Source organism: Taurulus bubalis, assembly GCF_910589615.1.
Source record: "Taurulus bubalis genome assembly, chromosome: 4".
Lineage (NCBI taxonomy): Eukaryota > Metazoa > Chordata > Actinopteri > Perciformes > Cottidae > Taurulus > Taurulus bubalis.
The window spans coordinates 8,366,662-8,386,881 of record NC_136592.1 but is presented as its reverse complement, the minus strand read 5'-3'; the positions used below and the strand labels follow the sequence as shown (position 1 = coordinate 8,386,881).

At 41.8% G+C, this 20,220-nt stretch overlaps 3 protein-coding genes across 3 annotated transcripts; 1 reads left to right on the top strand and 2 right to left on the bottom strand.

The window, feature by feature from the left end:
* Positions 1-1,772: 1,772 nt before the first annotated feature.
* hdc (histidine decarboxylase) lies at positions 1,773-5,457 on the top strand (the record flags this gene model as incomplete). Its single annotated transcript, XM_079217497.1, has 12 exons — positions 1,773-1,800; positions 1,946-2,118; positions 2,203-2,316; positions 2,397-2,519; positions 2,609-2,746; positions 2,831-2,974; positions 3,396-3,462; positions 3,574-3,736; positions 3,835-3,925; positions 4,010-4,108; positions 4,326-4,427; positions 4,687-5,457. 12 exons carry the CDS (start codon positions 1,773-1,775, stop codon positions 5,455-5,457), a joined length of 2,013 nt encoding a protein of 670 aa, XP_079073623.1.
* Positions 5,458-5,722: 265 nt separating this feature from the next.
* LOC306735452 (long-chain fatty acid transport protein 2-like) lies at positions 5,723-9,643 on the bottom strand (the record flags this gene model as incomplete). Its single annotated transcript, XM_079216921.1, has 10 exons — positions 5,723-5,896; positions 6,002-6,132; positions 6,431-6,528; positions 6,906-7,104; positions 7,182-7,272; positions 7,475-7,669; positions 7,855-7,979; positions 8,167-8,325; positions 8,437-8,646; positions 9,163-9,643. 10 exons carry the CDS (start codon positions 9,641-9,643, stop codon positions 5,723-5,725), a joined length of 1,863 nt encoding a protein of 620 aa, XP_079073047.1.
* A 701-nt stretch (positions 9,644-10,344) lies between these two features.
* On the bottom strand, positions 10,345-19,675 carry LOC306735248 (long-chain fatty acid transport protein 2-like; the record flags this gene model as incomplete). Its single annotated transcript, XM_079216701.1, has 10 exons — positions 10,345-11,439; positions 11,700-11,830; positions 11,963-12,060; positions 13,632-13,830; positions 13,995-14,085; positions 14,316-14,510; positions 16,729-16,853; positions 18,084-18,242; positions 18,352-18,561; positions 19,195-19,675. The coding sequence occupies 10 exons, from the start codon at positions 19,673-19,675 to the stop codon at positions 11,263-11,265; spliced, it is 1,866 nt and encodes a 621-aa protein (XP_079072827.1). The 3' UTR covers positions 10,345-11,262.
* Between the last annotated feature and the right edge of the window lie 545 nt (positions 19,676-20,220).

The window sequence follows — 20,220 nt, the reverse complement described above, 5'->3', positions numbered from 1 at the left end:
CACACGCACACACACACACACACACACACACACACACACACACACACACACACACACACACACACTTTCAACTGTCATTCAGAGGACTTGCATGGATAAACAAACAAACTTCCACATTGAAAGTGTCAACGTGTCCAATGGTAAAGAGTGACGGAACACAGAACATGAGATATTACACAAAACATTTTGATAGTGATAACAGAGGCGTCGGATCTGGATCTTATTCCAGCAGGATCTTATACATATCAGCGCCAGAGAACCGCATGAGAGCTACCACATGTGACCACAATGCACAATCAACAGCACAGTGTGTGAACAGGTGCGATGGAGTTGATCTAACTCACAATGAACAATGAATGAACACACATTGTTCATTTGTTTGTAATTTTACCTTTTTCTTTGCTCATGAAGAGTCATCATTTAATACAAATATTGATTTGGTCTCACACTCATCTTCTGTATGTGTTCAGGGCGGATGTGGAAAGGGTAGCATTGTTTTTAAAATGTATGGTGCCATGTATGTATAGTCTCTCGAGGAAAAGAAAATAACGCATGAAACACTTTCATATTAACAACCGTTTGAGGCCCATTGAAGTCATGTTATGAACATAAAAAAAATGCAAAGATTCAAGAAAAGAAAAAAAGATTATTAAAAACACATGGCCTCCGCCTTGTTAGCCATATTGGACTAAACTACCAAACTGTGTATGAAACCAGCTCCACCTCAACCAGCTACAGGAAAATGATGCATTGATGCATTAGTGGGACCTTTCACAATCTAAGAGGGATCGATATATTCTTTGTAAAACATCATTGTTGTTTTGTTTACTATATAACAAAATATGACTGTGCATTATCTATTTATCTTTGATTCAAGTTTATATGGTGAAAATATGGTCATAAACTAAACAAAACTGTAATATATCTATATATATCTATATATATATAGATATATATAGATATACATATATTGCAATTTTTATATATTTATAAAATATATATGAATACATTGCAATTCTTTTTTAAATGTATGTCCAGGCACAAATAACAAGTGTATCTTATCAAATGTTTTATATCTGACTTGCTGTAGAGTCATCCTTTTCTCACCCTTCCATCCACTTCCTTGGAGACAACAACTCCTACCCTTGGCCTTGGTGCTTCGGGGGATGGAGGAGGAAGCCTGCGAAGGCGGAGGGATACATGAAGACTCATAAAGAGGTTAGTCCTCTGAACCATCTGTGGGGAAAGATCTCTATCCTTTCAGCTGAATTATTCCAAATGTCTGTTCAATAAATACTGAAAGACATTAAAGAGTTTTCACATCACGTTTGTTTCTCTAAAAGAAATGAAAAAGGTTGATTTCCACTGTGACTGAGATTTGTTTCTCTGCGTAAAGAGTATTGGTTCCAGGTGCAGAGGGATTGATGTATATTACAAAATGTTATCTTGATGATTCATTTAACCATTGTTGATATCGTCCCATCACGTTATATACAGTATTGTGTCACTGCAGTGCGAATAAAGGAATCATTATATGCAGAGGAGAGTAAATATTTAGTGCAAACGTGGAGTCATTGACTCCAATGATGGAAAGATCATGTGATGGCCATTTGTTTCTTGGCTCAAATGCGTCACCAATTTTGGGCGGGTCTTCACAACAGGGTCTTTATAGTGCTGTGATCTCTGCTACAGAAAAAACAAAGCATCATTGCAGCCACCTGTTACACACAACACATTAACCTAAAGATCTCTCATCTGAAAAACAAAGCAAAATGCAGGCTGAGGAATACAATCGCAGAGGTAACGGTAGCTTCCATTTTACTGCATTGACTCATTTTGTCTGTGTTGTTATATTTCACTGAAATGAATGATTAGTAAAGAATGGACACAATAAATGGGAAGTAGGAATACCGTTCCAGCTGTTACAGTGTCTGTTACTGCTCAGGTAAGGAGCTGGTGGACTACATCACACAGTACCTGGGCTCCATCAGGGAGAGGAGGGTGATTCCAGACGTGAAGCCAGGTTACATGAGGGAGCTCCTCCCTGACACTGCACCTACAGAGCCTGAGGACTGGGACAGTATCTTTAAGGACATCGAGACAGTCATCATGCCGGGGGTGAGTTCTTAACGTCATCCATGATCACATCGGAGATTTGAAACTACAGCAAGGAAGCGAGTATGTCCTCTTTTCATCCCCCAGGTGGTTCACTGGCAGAGCCCTCATATGCACGCCTACTACCCCAGTCTGACTTCGTGGCCGTCGATGCTCGGAGACATGCTCGCCGATGCCATCAACTGTGTTGGATTCACCTGGGTAAGAGGACAAGCCACGCAACATCACAACGTTGAGGTCACATCCTGTTAAACGATATTGTCTGTGCTGGTTTTGAACAGGCCTCCAGCCCAGCGTGTACAGAATTGGAAATGAATGTGATGGACTGGCTGTGTAAAGCGCTGGAGCTCCCCTCCTTCTTCCTGCATCACCATCCAGACAGCAGAGGTGGAGGCATACTGCAGGTTTGCGACAACCTTGATCTGTCTATTTTAAAACCCAAAGCTTTGCAGTTTGTGATCACCGTTGGTTTCTCCCGTACTCTCTGTGTTAGAGCACAGTCAGTGAGAGCACACTGGTTGCTCTGCTGGCAGCCAGGAAAGACAAAATGTTGCAGCTGCGGCCTGAGCTCGACCAGGACGTGGACGACTCGGTCCTAAATTCAAGACTGGTGGCCTACGCTTCAGATCAGGTCAGTGTCACCACTTCTTCTACAGTGGCTTCCTGTCAATCAGATGAATTCAACTGAGAATTTGATCTGATGTGCTTTCCACAGGCTCATTCCTCGGTTGAGAAGGCGGGTCTGATCTCTCTGGTGAAGATCAGGTTTCTGCCCACCGATGAGCGGTTGTCTCTGAGAGGAGACGCTTTAAAAGAAGCCATACAAGAAGACAGGAGGGGGGGACTGGTCCCTTTCATGGTCGGTATCTGACACTGACGTTTTTAAACCTGTTTTTTTGTGTGACTGGGAACTATTTTTAAAGTACAGTAAGATATCGGAGTGATTTTCTACGAATTGCATTGTCTTTTCAGATCATGTCTTTGTATTGTTGTTTGTTTTTTTGCTGCTGACACTAATGTGATTATTTAAATGAGATGTTGAATGCTTGTAACAGAATACTATTTACATAAATGTATTGGTTATAGAAACAATAGTAAAAAATATAAAAAGTAAGTGTTATTATTAAGATTGAATTGTACAATATGGCCCGATTTGTAGGGATGAAACATGAACAACTAACAGAATGCTTTATTAATTTATTTTACAAAAATTTAAATTTACAGCAAAATACAAACATTAAATGTCAAATTGGTGACACTTTTTTCCCTCCCCTGTTCAGCTGTGTGCAACTTTGGGAACTACAGGAGTGTGTGCCTTTGACAATCTGTCTGAACTGGGACCAGTCTGTACGTCTTTAAATTCACTCCCAAAGATGTCTGTTGAAACGCTGCCTGTAATGTCAAAACATTGCTTGCATTCAGAGAATTACCGTACTTGTATTCAAATCTTTTTCCCAGGTGCAGAAGAGGGACTGTGGCTCCACGTCGATGCTGCGTACGCTGGCTCAGCCTACTTCTGTCCTGAGCTCCGCTGGTCCCTGGATGGCATTGAATTTGCTCACTCTTTTGTTTTCAACCCCTCAAAGTGGATGATGGTCCATTTTGACTGCACAGCTTTCTGGTGAGTAAGAAGTGTGAAGGCCGATCTCACCTCTATAGACATCAACACTGTCGATGAAGCTTGTTGGTTGGCAATATGGTTTTACTTTGTTTTCTCAGGGTTAAGGATCAATTTAAGCTCCAACAGACGTTCACTGTTGATCCTGTTTACCTCAGGCATGAAAACTCACAGGCAGCCACAGACTTCATGGTACCATAAAGTCACGTCTTCAAGGATCAATTATCACTGTGAATCATTTCATGCAATTAAACTGTTTTTTTTTCTGTCGTTCAGCATTGGCAAATTCCCCTCAGCCGGCGCTTCCGTTCTCTCAAGCTCTGGTTTGTTATGCGTTCCTTTGGGCTGAAAAACCTCCAGGCTCATATCAGACATGTAAGTGACACTCAGTTCGCTTCATGCAAAGGATTTAAGTAGAAGGTTATCAGGGAACTCCATGACAGCCAACGTAATTGATTTGTTTTCATGTCTCATAATTTACATATACATATATATATATATATATATATATATATATATATATATATATATATATATATATATATATATGTATATATGTATATATATATATATATATATATTTTTTTTTTAGGGGATTGAGATGGCAAAGCTCTTGGAGTCTCACATAAAGAGTGACCCACATTTTGAGGTTCCTGCTGAGAGGCACCTTGGACTGGTGGTGTTCTGTCTGAAAGTACGTGGCACACACTGTACACAGCAACATATAACTAACACTGAATAACTAACCATTGTTGAGAAACCTTGATCAAAGTTGAGTTACTGAATAACTTTTACCAAACAGGTTAAGGTCAGAGCAAACGCAGAGATCATTGATAAGAGCTGAAACCTTGACTCAATGTCTGAAAGTGCTAAAACGTTCAGATTGGAAGCTTTTCATTTTTGGCTCAGCGACGTTTATGAAGATTTTATGTCCTTTTTTGTTTTATTTTTAGGGAGGAAATGATTTGACCCAGGAGCTGCTGAGGAGACTGACCCGGTCAGGCACCATGTACCTCATTCCTGCAGACATTCACACAAAGCGCATCATCCGGTTCACGGTGACCTCGCAGTTCAGCACCGCGGAGGACATCCTTAAGGACTGGGGCATCATCTCCAAAACCGCTTCCGCTCTTCTGGCTGAGACACAGGCTCTGAATAACGCAGACCAACCAAAATCAGGCAAAGGTGAGGTGAAACAAGAAAACCAAGAGGGCGACTCAGACACCAGGTCTGAGGAGAGAGAGGATGCGGCCTCCAGGCTGGACAAGGCTGAAGTGGAGCTGTGGATCGACAAGGCTTGGAATCGACCTAGGAGAGCGATGCGATCTCTTAGCTGCAGCAGTGAGCCTTTGCCTTACATCGGTCCGTCTGGCTATGCCTTTGAAACAAGGCCTAGTCTGAAAGATGCTGCAGGCGCACACCCAAACACGCCATCAATGGCAGGATCCGGTCCCGTGTGCAAGATCAGAGAGATGCCTTCAAATCGTCTGGGTAAACAAGACATGAAGAAGCTGACAAAGTTCTACAGCGTTCCCAGTTTCTGCAACCAGTTGATGCAGTGTGGCCGGCACCAGCTGTGCTGCCCTGTGAAGGTTTCACAGGCAACTCAGAAACACTTGTCCTCCACCTGCAGAATAAACTGTATGTGTTCTTCCCCTGGAGCTAACGCAGCTCCCTCTCCTCCTCCCCTGGAAACGGCCACAGCTCCTAAGCTCCTGGAATAACCCTGAAGCAGTGTGCAGTAGTAGTTCATACTTCTACAGTATGATAATTGATTTAATGGGACAGCTGTGTTGGGTTTTTTTTATTTAAAAGAAATGATATCCTTTGAAATATTTCAGTACACAATATTCCCCACAATTAGCTCATGAAATGTGTTGTAAATACATTTTCAATGTGCGGGCCGTTAATCTTTATTTGGCATCTTGTGTCATTTAAATCAAATGTATACTTTGAGACTGACAATCTAATAATAAACACTGAACTCATTCAGAGCCTGGTTCTTCCCTCTGCGATGGAGCTGAATATCTCCTGAGTCATGGGTATGTAGCTCTTGTTTTCCTCCAGGTAGAACAAAGGGTCGCTGATGACGCCGGGATTGAAGCCCTCCTCTGCCAGCTTGACCTTCATTTGCTTAAACGTCCCAGTTACCACCATTACGTCCTGCCAGAGCAACATGAATGGGTTGTATCATGTTTGACGTTTTTAGTTACATTAAAAAAAGAAAGATGAATGTGCTGTGATGTGAATCGGCAAGACTTTGTTCACCTGTATGCGAATGAAGCGTGGCCGTGCGTAGCTGGGGAGGGAGTTCTTGACGTGCTGATACGCAGCTTTGCCGTCAAAGTCCATGTTTTCTTTGATCTTCAGTGTTGCCATTCCTATTCTGCCCTCGTGACCTAATCGGCCCAAGGTTAAAGTACAAGAGGATGATGATGGGCGGGTGTGAGACTCAAACAAATATAGTGGTCAGATGAAAGGCTATTAGTAAAATGTGCTATTTCTTTCACAATGCAATCTAATGGGTATGCCCTTTGTGCATCTTAAATTATCACCTTTGATCTGGGAGATAAGATAATACAGGACTATCTAATAAAGCATCTCTCTGTCCAAAGGGTCCGGCTCTCCGAGCCCGCTGGCGGGATACCTGGAGATCTGTTTAAGGTGGTGGCTGATTTCTAGCAATGTGATTATTACCTGGCACTTTTACACCGTAGACATTAGCCTCCTCAACACAGTCCACCATGAGCAAATGATCTGCAACCTCTGTGGTTGCCACATTTTCTCCCTTCCACCTGTATTGGATGACAAAAAAAAGGCAGGTGCCTGACTGAGCTGCAATGTTAACAGTTTGTTATGATTTACATCCAAACATAGTCAGCGAAAAGCATGTTTTCATTTTGCAGAAATAATAGTTAAATCAAGATTCTGCTATTGTAAGTTCAAGGCATTGAATAAAGTCAAATGTAATGTAGTGTCCTACACCTTGAATTCAGTTTTTCTGTGATGAAATCATTATCGTGTAGTTATTTTGCAAATAAATTACTTTAAAAGTCAAAAGTAGCCTCAGTTATTAAAGCATTCATCTACAAAGTTAGAGTTCAGACTTTGACATTGCTATCCAACCACTGTTTCTAGATGTGGACTCGTTAGGTGCGTTTCATCCACTCACCTGAAAGTGTCTCCAATGCGGTCTTGGAAGAAGACAAATCCCTCGTTGTCTATCTTTAAAAGGTCGCCACTGTTAAAGTAGAGGTCTCCTTTCACAAACACATCTCTCACCTTCTTCCTCTCGGTCTGCTGAGCGTTCTTGAGGTAGCCGCTGAAAGGTGTTCTCTCTCCAATTTTTGCCACCAACAAACCGGTCTCTCCTGTGGGTGAAAGCAGTGAGCACGGGATTTGGCAGAGGGTCAAGAGGGGGCTTTAGTTTTGGAGGAGACGGGCTCACCTCTGGGGACTTCAATGCAAAATCCTCTGGAGTCTTTGACTGGCTCCTCTTTCTCTGTGTCGTACCTTATGAGGGCATACTTATATGCCATCTGAAACACAGTTTCAGAATAAATCGTGGGAAATAATCTTTTGTCACATAAAGAATCTTGTTTTGTTATACATCAAATATTTCAATTGTAATAAAGCTAACTTGTAAATGATGGACAAAAACATCCAGCCAGCTAGGTTATCCCATGGTGTTAACTGTTACACTCCAACAAAAACAACTTATTTGTACACGGGAACTCTTACTTTGTGGAAAAAATGCTCTTTGCCAATAGCTCCAACTTTGCCACAGTAGTTGACAAAACCAACATTTCCTTCTGTTGCTCCGTAGCATTCACAGATATGAATGTCCCCAAATCTCTGCAGGAAATCAGCCCAGACGTCGGCCCTTATCCCGTTCCCGAAAGCCAATCGGACTTTATGATCTTTGTCATTGTCTCTCTGCAATAAAGTGAAGGAGAGGTGAGACCAGGATAATAAACACAACATCATGTGACCTTTCGTTTGAAATACAAAGCAGTGTGTCTGACTGCTGCCCAAGCAAATGTCATGAGAACTAATACAGCTGTGCATGAATTCAACAATCAATAATGCTTAAAAAGATATATAAACACGTGTGTTATTACCCTTGGTGTGTTGCAGAGGTAGCGCATAATCTCGCCTATGTACTGAATAACAGTCACGTTGTACTTTCTACAGTCATTCCAGAAGTGGGAGGCAGAGAATTTACGTTTTAAAACGAGAGTGAGGCCTGAAATGAAGAAGCACAGATTTCAGCAACACAAAACCTCAAACTGAGAGCTCAGTAAGTGTTTGGACTTTGAAATACAACTCATGGTAACCAGGGCCAAACTGTGATTTGAGGTCATTTACCTGTTAGTTTAACCTTTAATAAACTGATCAGAGTTGTGTTGTAGTTGTATGATGCCCCGAACTACCTTTTTCTATGCCTCCACAAAGTCCCATCAGGAAGCCAGCAGTGTGGTAAAGAGGCAGGTACACGTAGATGATATCATCGGAGCGTACGGTAGCAATAGTCTGTAAAAAAGATCCCGCCCATATCCTCTCAAAGTTCATTATAGCGGCCTTGGGAAGCCCTAAAGGAAAACAGACAAAGCTTAGTTTTTACGGTCCTAGTTCTGCAGCTCAAGGCCTCCACACTATAAATAGCAACGCAGATAGAAGGACACACTGTTCCGTCAGATTACCTGTGGTTCCTGAGGTGTAGATGTACACCGCAGGAGTTTTAATGGTAATGTTGGCCCTCAGCTGAGGTGACAGAGGCTGGTCAGAGGCCTGCCGAATTTGATCAGAGAGGCTTTCAATGCCCTCCACATTGGGGTCCTCGCTGAGGATAAACACACGGACTCCCTGCTGCCTCAAGGTGGGCAGCACCTCCTCGACAGCGTCTCGCAATTCTGAGAGACAAAAGAGATAAAGTGAAGGCCTCATGGAGGTCCGTGCAGTGACAATACAACGTGAAAACAATCAAAACAGATGTGGAGAATCATGGGATTAAGCCTCTTAAGATCAAACCCCAGCCAGTTCTTTCGGTTTGAGGTCATTTAGAAACAGTGTGTCCATTACAAAGATAACCGATTTTTAAACTGTAAAAGTGGTCACATGTGTTTTTAAATGTCAGGGCTCCATATTCAGATTGCTTGCATGTTAAAAGCAATTCTTACATTTTTGGCCTAAATATCAACATGAGTATTTTTAACGCCATCCAAAGAACGTGTTCACAGCAGGATACTGTTTATATAAAAAAGAGGACAACGTAATTTATTGAAAAGACCCCTGTCAGTTGAACACATGGGATGGTATCTGAAATTTAAATGCAGAATATGTGACAATAATGACTTGAAGATACCAGTCACCATATACTCCTAATGCATCACACAGAGGATAAACTCAGTCGTATTTCCCCAACTTACCAGCAGCAGCGACTAGAACCTTGGCCTCACAGCAGGAGAAGCAGTGCAGCAAAGATTTGGATCTGATGTTGTAGTTCAGTAAAGAAGCGATGCATCCCAGCTTGGCCAGAGCGAGCCAGATCCACACAAACTGAGGCTCGTTGCCCAGGAAGAGGGCCACCGTGTCTCCCTCCTTCAGGTCGGCATGCGTGGACAGAGCTCTGGCCACTTTGTTGCTTTCTTTATCCACTTGGCTGTAAGTGTACGAGCTTTCCTCGAAAAGTAGGAACTTCTTATGCGGCTGCCTCGCCGCGTGCTCCAGAAAACGATCCAAAATACTGTAAAAGGGTTTCTGCTTCTGGAATTTTCTCAAGCTTATACCAATTTTAATTGCAGTAATCGTGTAACGTAAATCGTGAAAAAAATAAGGGTTTCTGAAGAAAAGCAGTAATGGCAAAATTGCCAAACCTGCTAGAGCGGTATATAGAATATATGCAATCATTGTTAATCAGAAGAAAAGTCTCAGTCCGGGCTGGAATTTGAGTCCTGAAAGGTTCCACTTTCAACAGCACACAAAAGCTGAATATAACGAGACCAATTCAGTGTACGCCTCTTGAACTTTGCTACTCCCCCGGAGGAGGAATGTCACTCAAGGTCAATTCTGCAGCTGCTAGCAATAATGAAGTCAGCTTTCTGTGTGAATGCTTTTATGCTTTAGCCTTTTTTTCTTTTGTAGTGCTTCTCCTTGCTTGCAATCCCATTACATCTTTGTATCATAATAATAAACAATTAGGACAAGCGGGTCCCTGCACAGGATTTGTTAATGGCTAAGCTCTCGTCCACGATAAACCACAACTCCCACCCCATGCAGGACACTCTGGCAGCGCTGCACTCCATTCCATTCCATTATGCCCGCTACTGACCCGTTGTGGCACCAAGAAGGGGCTCCAACAATCCTTCATCATGATTAGGAAATGTGTCTAATTTAGACACAGATGATAGGAGGATGGCAAACATCAGTATAGGACCAACAGCCTAAAAGCATTTTCTTTTTGTGACACCAAGGCAGGAAAAAAAAGAAGTAAAAAAAGCTTGTTGACCTTTATTGAGTTCAAAGATCAACGTCCTGTGAATATCTCCATCTTATGCAACAACCTGATCATAAAAGAATAAAACACATTTTCCTCAATCAGGATTGCTGAGACAGTGAAAATTACTAGACGTGAGCAGGCGGTCAAAGTAAATTGTGTGCATGTGAGAGGTAAAGTATGTTATGCCACGTTACATTTTAACTGGGATGTGACCGATTTACTCGCAGCAGGACTTTGTCCCCCTGAAAGAAAATCTGCAACTTTATTTTTCAATTCTCACGGTTTTGAAGAGCTGTACAGATACACTATAAATATCGGGAAATATTAAACACAAAAGCATACATGGCAGACAGATACGTAGACACCCTTGTCCACATGCGTCTGTCGAAATCTTAATGCTTATATGGGTGTCATTGTTGTTGATGTAGGGGAGAGTATATCAGTGGACATCCCGACTACACTGAGAAGAAGAGTCTCTGGTCGCATGTGCATTTGTCTCCACCTTGTGGTTTTTGCACATCTGTCCTTCCTGATATTTTTGGAAAATCTGAGCAGATATGCACATTAAAAAACTAGTCCTGGTTGTTTCGTAAGAATTTCTTTAATTTTAAGGAAAGCAATTTATATTGCCAGATATTGGCAGCAAAACATAAAATCTGTAGGTCCTGTTGGACATGTATTTGGTAACTCTTAAACCATTCCATACTCATGTCTTTCCAAAGCAAAGTATTCTGTTAGTACATCCGATGCTACCTGAGAGGAAGTCCAATAGCCGCAGTCTTAATAAACTTTGTTCTCGGGAAGCATCTCATTAAACACTACATCTTTTTATCGATACATAAAGCAACGCTTCAACACCAATATTAGACGGAATAAAGCAAAAGCAGCATCTCCCATCTAAAGCCATTTTATCTTTCCATATCATTTTACTACACTCAAATAATATGAGTATTAGTAAAAAGGATTTGTTCAGTCAAAAGTATGAATGCAGCTGGCCTGAAAGCCCAGTTTGTGAACACGAAGCTCCGACTCATAGTTTGATGTTTCCTGATACGATGGAGCTGTAGACCCGAGCTGTCAGCGCGATGTAACTCTTCTCTTTATCGTCGAGGATGTAAAGAGGGTCCTGGATACGTCCTGGATCAAAACTCTCCTCCACTAACTTCACTTTCATCTGCTTGAAGGTCCCCGTCACCTCCACTGCATTCTAGACAGACGACACGCACAAAATACTCAAGTACAGTATCACGATATCACTACTGCTTCCCTTCACATGCTGCAGACACTGTTAGAAAAATGCATCGTCCAAAATTGACAAGTGATGTAAACATTTCATCACAATCCTTCTTTCTTTTTTTTAAACAACAGAACAATGTTTGTTTTTCAAATATTTAAAAAATGTTTTATTTGAATGTACAGTTTCTTCCAAAAGTCAAATGAGATAAAGTGCATATGAAATGAACGTACCTGTATTCTTATGAAGCGAGGTCGGGCATATGAAGGCAGGTGGTTAACCACATGGTTATATATTCTACTTCCATCAAACTGGGCCCCGTCATTCACAGTGACAGCTGCCATCCCGATGCGCCCCTCATGTCCTGCAGTGGCAAACAAAATTGAAACGGACAAAGCATTTCTTTACCAATTCATGAACAAATCGATGTCTCTCTTCAAATGTTCTGCCATTTGGAAGTGAGGAGTGAGTATGTATGTGAGGAAATGACCGCCACCTGGCACTTGGACTCCATAAACGTTGGCCTCTTTGAGACAGTCACTGAGCGTCAGGATGTCAGACACCTCGTTCGTGGCCACATTCTCACCTTTCCACCTGTTGAACAAACAAGTTGCAACTTTGATCAGTTTTGATTTGGTTTATTAAAAGTAAAATTTAGAAAACACTACTCAAGTGTGCCAAGTCGTTTTAAAGGAGCCTGGTGCATAACATGCAAGATTTCATACAATTCTCCAGTTTTGGATAGAAAGATAGTTGTATTAATAATGGATTGTGTATTTGCAGATAAGAGATTTTGTACGTAACCGCTTTCCCAATTTTCCCACCATACCGTATCCCACGCTTATAGACACCATCCTCAAAATTAACCCTTACCGGAAAGGTACCATATCAAGGATTTACTACACTCTTCTTGAACACCAATCCTCAACCTCTGATGCCGTGCAGACTGCATGGTCGGCTGATCTTAATATAGAGATGGACTCTGCAGTGTGGGAGAACGCTTTGAAATGGGTCCACTCATCCTCTGTCTGTGCCCGGCATGGAATCTTACAGTGTAAAGTAGTGCACAGGGTTCATTGGTCCAAGAGTAAACTGGCTCGTATATTCCCAGGTGCAGACTCACGCTGTGACCGATGCCATTTAGGACCGGCCAGTCCTAAAGTCAGGGTGTCTCAGCCGTCACTTCTACCAATATCTGTCCCTCACCATTAGTTGCCCTGTTTGGTGTCCTACCTTCTGGGAACTCACTACCATCTTACTTCTGTGAACTTGTGGCCTATCTGTCACTTTTAGCGAGGCGTGTTATCTTGCTACATTGGAAGAACTCCCCCCCCTCTCCCACTCTCAATGGCTTAGAGATGCCCTTCGTTTTATGACACTAGAAAAAATGAAGTACTCTTTACGAGGCACCTCTACTAAGTTCTGTAAGGTCTGTGAACCCTTCTTAGAGCATGCCAGGTCTACCCAACTAGATATCGCCACCATTGATTGATTCGCCCCAACAACGCACCAGTGCCCCGTTTTAACTAGCCTTGTTGGTAGCACATATTAGCAGCATGCAGCACTACTATTTTTTATTATTTCTATGTTTTTGTATTAGTTATTGTTATGCATATGTTTTTTGTTTCCATATTTATCGTCTTTACATTGCTCAATTAATGCAAGTGGATATGCATGTGTGTGAGTGGACGTGAGTGAGAGAGTTGAAGGTCAGAGAAGGTGGGATAGTAAGAATAAGCATATGTTTTTACAATATTATTTGCCACTGCAAGCATTTAACAGCCAGTTGTTGATTTTGTGTTTTGGTTGCTTTTATAATTTTCTTTTCTGTTTGTGTATCAAATTGCCCTGTTGTATATTTGTTTTGGGAAAGGGCGTCGAGGGGAGGGGGGCTGTAATGTGTACCCTCACCATCTAGCTGTCTGATATGCTATCCGTTCACTCCTTATTTGTGAGGTCTATTGTATATTAAGTCTTGTTTTGTAATTTCTACAAATAAATCATATATAAATAATAATGGATTGCATTTTTTCATTTAATCATTAGTATCATCTTTTGTTTAAATGTATACAAAAAGTTGCAGAATTGATCTCGGCCCTGCAGGTAAATGAACGAGTGAAGAGATGAACCCGACATTTAAATCACTGGGTACATAAGTTCTGTACCTGAATGTGTCACCTACGCGATCCTGAAAGTAAATGAAGTTGTCGTTATCCATCCTCATTAGGTCTCCACTGTTGAAGTAAAGATCTCCCTTCTTGAGAACATTACGAAGTCTTTTCCTCTCCGTTTGCTCCTCGTTCTGAGCGTAGCCGACAAAAGGAGCGATGTCTGTGATCTTCGACACCAGCAGTCCAGTCACACCTTCAGTAAAAAGACAAGACGTATGTCTTTTACTGCCATTGTCAATGGAATACTTTCCCTATCTTCCACCGCCCTAATTTGTTTGGTAAATAACCCCTGCAGCCTACAACATCCAGATCATGGTGCATGCAATAAGCATAAACATATACATCAAGTTCCTTCACCTTTGGGCGACTCCACACAGAGGCCGCTAGCATCTCGAATCGGTTCATCTCGCTCTGTGTCATACTTAACAAGAGTGAAGGGAAACAGCATCTACAGGAGTAAAGAAGTAAAGACATTAGAGTTGCTTCATGGGCAAAATGCATCTTTACACCAACAGTTGAATACTATTGACAGACATGACATTCTAATATATGGCAAATGTGTGATTCCAACAAAAATACTAATATTACTACTTTTACATATATATTAATTGATTTGCTGTAATTGATAGCAGGAAGAATGTTGACAGAAACATACATTATATATTTTTCTATTCTTACCTGATGAAAAAAGTTAACTCGTCCAATAGCTCCAATTTTCCCTACGTAGTTGATGAATCCCACATTTCCCTCTGTGGAGGCGTAAAACTCTCGGACCTGAATGTTCCCAAAGCGATTGAGAAACTCTTTCCATATCTCTGCTCGGACCCCGTTGCCAATGGCCAGTCTTACTTTATGTTCCTTGTCATTTTCTTTCTGTATCGTCACATAAAAATAGAAAATTGATAGATCAAGCATTTTGCAAATATTACAAAAATACATGATTTGATAGTTAATCATAGTCAAAGTGCTGGAATTGACTGACTGTACAAATCGTATCAAACATAGAAGAAATAGTGGGATGGGGCCAAAAAACACCTGTCAGCACTTTTTAAAAGGTGTTTATAAAGTGTGAGAATGCACGCCAGGGGTGTAAACTCATCTGGGGTGAAAAGGTGACAGAGAGCCGACCACCCAGGACGATTTTTCTTCTTAAATATCAGCTTAAAAATGTTGATTTTAACATGAAGAAACTGTAATAGTTTTACAGTGATACAGTTGTCTCTTAGATTCCAGGAGTCACAGTGTAAAAGCGAGGCATGGGCACCGAGCAATACGGACCTATAGGCCCAAAACAACTTGACATGTTGATCTACATGACTTGCACATGACCTACTTTGGGTTCAAATTTTTGGCAAAAGGGTGAAAAGTTGAAACCTGAAACACACATATGTGAATCCCGAGCTTCATAATACAGACATCATTCACCTAATTATCCTTTTAATTAGGATCCTCTCTGATCAAGTGGCTAATCCCTGTCTATATGTGATCATTTGTAATTGAAAAACCAGTTCACCCGAGCAAAAATACTTCTGAGGGTCTTAAAAATAACATGTTCTCTAAAAACAAAGAACATATACTATAGAAGAAATACTTTAAATGTGGCCCTAAAGTCGACTAGTCCAGAGTAATCGGGTTGCCAAGTCACTTGATATGGTCTTCCTAAATTAAGGCCAGCATCTATTCCTAGTGGTGACCAGATACAGACAGGCACCTCCTCCGACTCGAACGAGGTCACACGGTAAATTGAGACTGAACTTCATGTGATGCAATGAGATACTCTGAATGGCCATACATGTAGGCAGAATGTGTACAGTTCCCCGAAACACAGCAGATACGTACATCTTTGAGTGATGTGAAAAGTAGGCAATGCTACTTTAAAAATATCAGCTTATCATATTAGCATATTGATTGATATTAACATGTATCCATAGAGTTTCATGGGTTTCAAACCCATACAGTTAATGACGCAGAAGGCTGGAACACGATATTTGAGATTTAACGATTTCTATTTTGGTAAGCCAGCTGTGCTGTGCAGTGGGAATGTACTGATTTGGAAAGTTATCTCTGACTGGATGCGTCTCAATGGCAGCTTGCTGCAGCCGGTTTACAGTCCTCAGCAGCTGCCTCTACGAAAGCAGTTTGACACTAAGAGAGGAGGCTGGTTCTACAGCGCATGACAAAGATCTTATGTGAGCTTGTTTGCATTGCAATCACTCTAGTCATAGAAAAACTGGCCTTCAAAAGACATTTAAAGAGATCAAAAGGTAATACAAAAATGTGGCTGGGACAATATTATCAATCCGTCAGCATACGATATATTGAATATGAGACATCCGGCACATTTTAATTATGACATCATGACGGCTCCGTCACAACCAGGGATGACTAAAACTGCCCTTTCTTGTCTGACTAATTGTCTCTTAAATTGTACATTCTATCCCACAAATATATTCCTGAAGGCCTTTTCTATTGGCCCCTGGTTAAGAGGGAGGGAGACCTTTACCTCCTGCCAGCCCTAAAGGAATGCCAATGGTTTAGGTTTCAGATGAGTGTTTTAACGGTCACATGATCAAGACACTGCTCCAGAGGCTTTTCAACAAAGAAAACCAAGTGGGATCAACATGGAATAACTTATACTTAGAGACATAAAACGGGCATAAAAAAAACTAAAGGGCAACTTAAAATAGTTGCAGATTAAAATTGAGTGGACACTTACTATTATTGACTTATTCACTTAATTATCTTTACTAATATTATTATTTATTTAGTTTTTCATAGTTATTATGAAGATTATTTACATTTATGTATTTCTCTCCTCCTCCTAAAACATGCCTGCAGATTCCTCTGGTCCCAGTTATTTATGTATGAACAAATTGCACACTTATACAACACACTTTCATGCATGCACACAAACACAGGCAATACCCTCACTAACAAAAACAACAAATAACCTGAACTATATTTAAATCATATTTCATACGCTTTGTGTTAATCCCTGTATATTTCCTTAAACTTTTGTCGGTCTATCCGTCACCCGTCTGTAAAAATGTCACGACAAAGTAAAAAGCGAAAATAACAATAATGAATTTACCTTCGGTGTACTACAGAGGTAACGCATCACCTCTCCTATGTACTGCACAACGGTCACACTGTATTTCCTGCAGTCGTCCCAAAACTGAGAGGCAGAGAACTTCCTCTTCAGAATGATAGTTGACCCTTCACAATAAGACAGCAAAACAGAACATTTGATTATGAGCTAAACGGCATAGAAATGTGATGACAAAAGATTCAGATACATTTTCATGGCTTTCATTTCAGCATGTTCGGCATTGTGTTTGCTTGAAGATTTCCCAAACACTCATGGCAACAACATTACACTGTATGTAATTTAGCAGCATGTAGTGCGCAACAGAACGGTGATTGTTCTGCAGCGATGTTGGATATCTCCCAACATGTGTGGAACTCTGGACACATAGTAGGGATGTGAACTTTCGCCTATTTAGAAAGAAGCAGCTAGAAAGTAGAGGTAATCTGGTTGTGGTTGACCCGGCTCTGTTCAGATTACCCGTTCCCAGCGACAAAGGACTCTTTCTTTTAGTTTCCCACAAGGACAGAAAAACCAGCGGGAGGAGGAGGATCAGGGGCATCACTTCTTGTGAAGTGTGGAAACGAGTTCCATTCGGCTTACAATTTAGCAGCACTGCGGCCTCATATTAGGGTTGTGTGTGAGAATCCTATGAGGGCCAGTGAGGGATCAAATCCTTGTCAAAATAATAAATCATTGTACGTTACTTATCAGGGTTGTCCTGCGAAAACCATACATCTCCAAACGTAAACTTTTCAAGAGCGAAGATGAACCGCCTTGTTGTCAGCTTTGTGACGACGCATTTTTCACCTAATCAAATGGCATTTAAAAATGGTTGAATTAGCTTAAGAAGTAGAGACCCATGGTTTCCTTAAGACACCAAAGTGTCAATAATGTATGACGATAATCTGGACCTGGATCAGCCATACATCTTCCATCGCTTCTCTTCTTAGATTTCCTACGACGGCCATTGTACAACGTCTTTTAGTGAGAGCTTTTGTTTGGTTTAAGACTTGAACCATTTTAAGTTTTCTTTGCTTTGTAAAGAAGTTACACCTGTGACCTGTGTTGACCTCAGATTGAATTAAATAAAAATCACTGACTTGAAGTTGGTACCCATTGTGTTCAACTTGGTAAACTTGAAGACAGAATCTAAAGTGTGGCAAAGCCTTTGGTGCAGAATTGTACTATTTGCTGCAGTTTGGCCTGAGATCAAATAACTATGGAGTTTTCATGCAGTGATCTTACCAAGCCTGAAATGTATAAAACAACCTAAAAACTCCATGTCAGCTCAGTAAAGTGAGCATTCATTCGTCTGAAAGGAGCTTCACACAGTCGTATTTGGTTTTAGCTCGTCTCACCTGTCTCAATGGCGCCGATAAAGCCTATAATGAATCCAGCGGTGTGGTACAGAGGCAGGTTCAGGTAGATGACATCACTGGACGTGACACCGTTAGAAGATAAAACCGCCAGAGCGGTTAAGAGGCGGTTCTGAGTGACCACAGCCGCCTTCGGGAGACCTGGAATACAACACACACACACACACACACACACACACACACAAAGCTTGACAACAGAAGAACCGACACGTCGTCTTGAGAATCACACAAGACCGAAAGCAAACCATACCTGTAGTTCCAGAGGTGTAAATGTAAACCGCGGGACTTTTGAATGTGATGTGTGATCTGAGGGAGCGAGGGACCGAAGCGTCTGAAGCCTCGTCCACTTTATCGGAGAAGCTCTCGATCCCAGGTGTGTCGCAGTGTTTGGTCATCAGGAGGACGGTGACGCCCTGCTCCTTCAGTGAGGGCAGCACATCCTCCACCGCTTCCTTGAGCTCTGGAAAGGGACACACGGGAGAGTCATAACCAGGTCAATGGCAGGTTAGTAGACAGATAATGCAGAACTTTGGGGATTAGTTCTGGAGACGAGGACAATGTGGGGAAGTTTGCTTCCCCTGAATCAGTGGAAAGTTGTTCCAGGAACAAAAAAAAATCTATATTTTTCCGAGGCTTAAAAATCTAAACTTCAGTCGGATATAAAATGATTTTACATTCAGATTGTTTATTCTATATTAACTATGGATCCCCATCAGCCGACGCCTTGGCTGATCTTTTTTTACCTTTGGAGTCCACAGAAAGGACAACACATAATACACACAATACATGATGTAAGGCAAAGAGTTGGAACAGTATACAGATACAAAGTACAGTTAGACAAGGATGGATATTATCATAACCAGCCAAACCTCTAACTTATTTTTTTTTTTTTTAACTGCTTGAGCCTTTAAGGCAGGACTGAGGTCACAATAGCTGCAACCACAAACCATATGATTTAGTTTCACAGTGGTTTAAAGTATGAACATCCCATCTGAATGCATGGCTCAAAGAGCAGGCCTCGCTGCCTTAACTTCCAGGAAAGGTTTGCTCATTTTGCAGATGTGCAAAGGTGCACACGTGCGCAGACGCGTACCTGCGGCCGCGATCAACACCTTCGCCTTGCAGCAGCTAAAGCAGTGCAGCAGAGACTTGGTGCGGATGTTGTGATTGAGAAGAGCCACGGGGGAGCCCAGTTTAGCCAGGGCCAGCCAGGTAAACATGAAGGCGGGCTCATTCCCCATGAAGAGCGCCACGGTGTCGCCGGCCCGATACCCGGGGTGAGACTGCAGCGCGTTGGCTGTCTTGTCGCTCCGTTTATCCGTGTACGTGTACGAGTAGCTTTCATTTTCAAACACAACGAAGGTCTTGTCTGGATGCGCGGCGGTCTGCTCCAAGAAGCGGTCCAACACAAAGAAGAGAGGTCTCCTCCTTCGCCTCGACACAAACTTCACTAAAATACGCAGCAGATCCCTGAAATACAGCACATCCATCCACAGATACGGGGACAGAGTCCTGAGTGCGATCGGTATGAGGAGAAGGGTTGCTAAAACGGCGGAAATCAAATAAACCAGCATGTTTTCTGCCTTGCAGAGACACGGGTTCTGTAAAAACAAAAACAACTAAAAAAAAAAGAAAGCAAAAAACTACAGTGCAGCTCCGGGCTGCAAAATGGGGAGTGTTGTGCCAATAAGGATTGTGTTCAGTAGGGCGGGGCATTTTCTCAAAAAGTAGGTTCAGCTCATGGAAAAGGCCAAATATGTGAATAATCCCGAATATAAATGATTAAAAGGGAAATTGTTCAGAAAGGTTTAAACTTAACTACATAGATGGTAAATGGGCCCTTTTGTATTTCCTGCAGCGCGGTGTGTTAGCAGGCATTGGTCGGGCTCCGTCCTGAGGTCACGAGACAAATAAAGTAACAACAGTCAGATTCCGCTACACAAATATGCAACAACTCCCCGACGTCTGAAACGTCACAAGGGTGGGAACCACGATTGGGAAACCACTGGGTTCATCCACAACAATGTGAAGCATTTTATATTTGTCGTGTTTTATTTGATGTGGAATCAATCAGACTCGTAACTCAAGCTGTCAAATAATTACAGTGGAGGAAAGTATT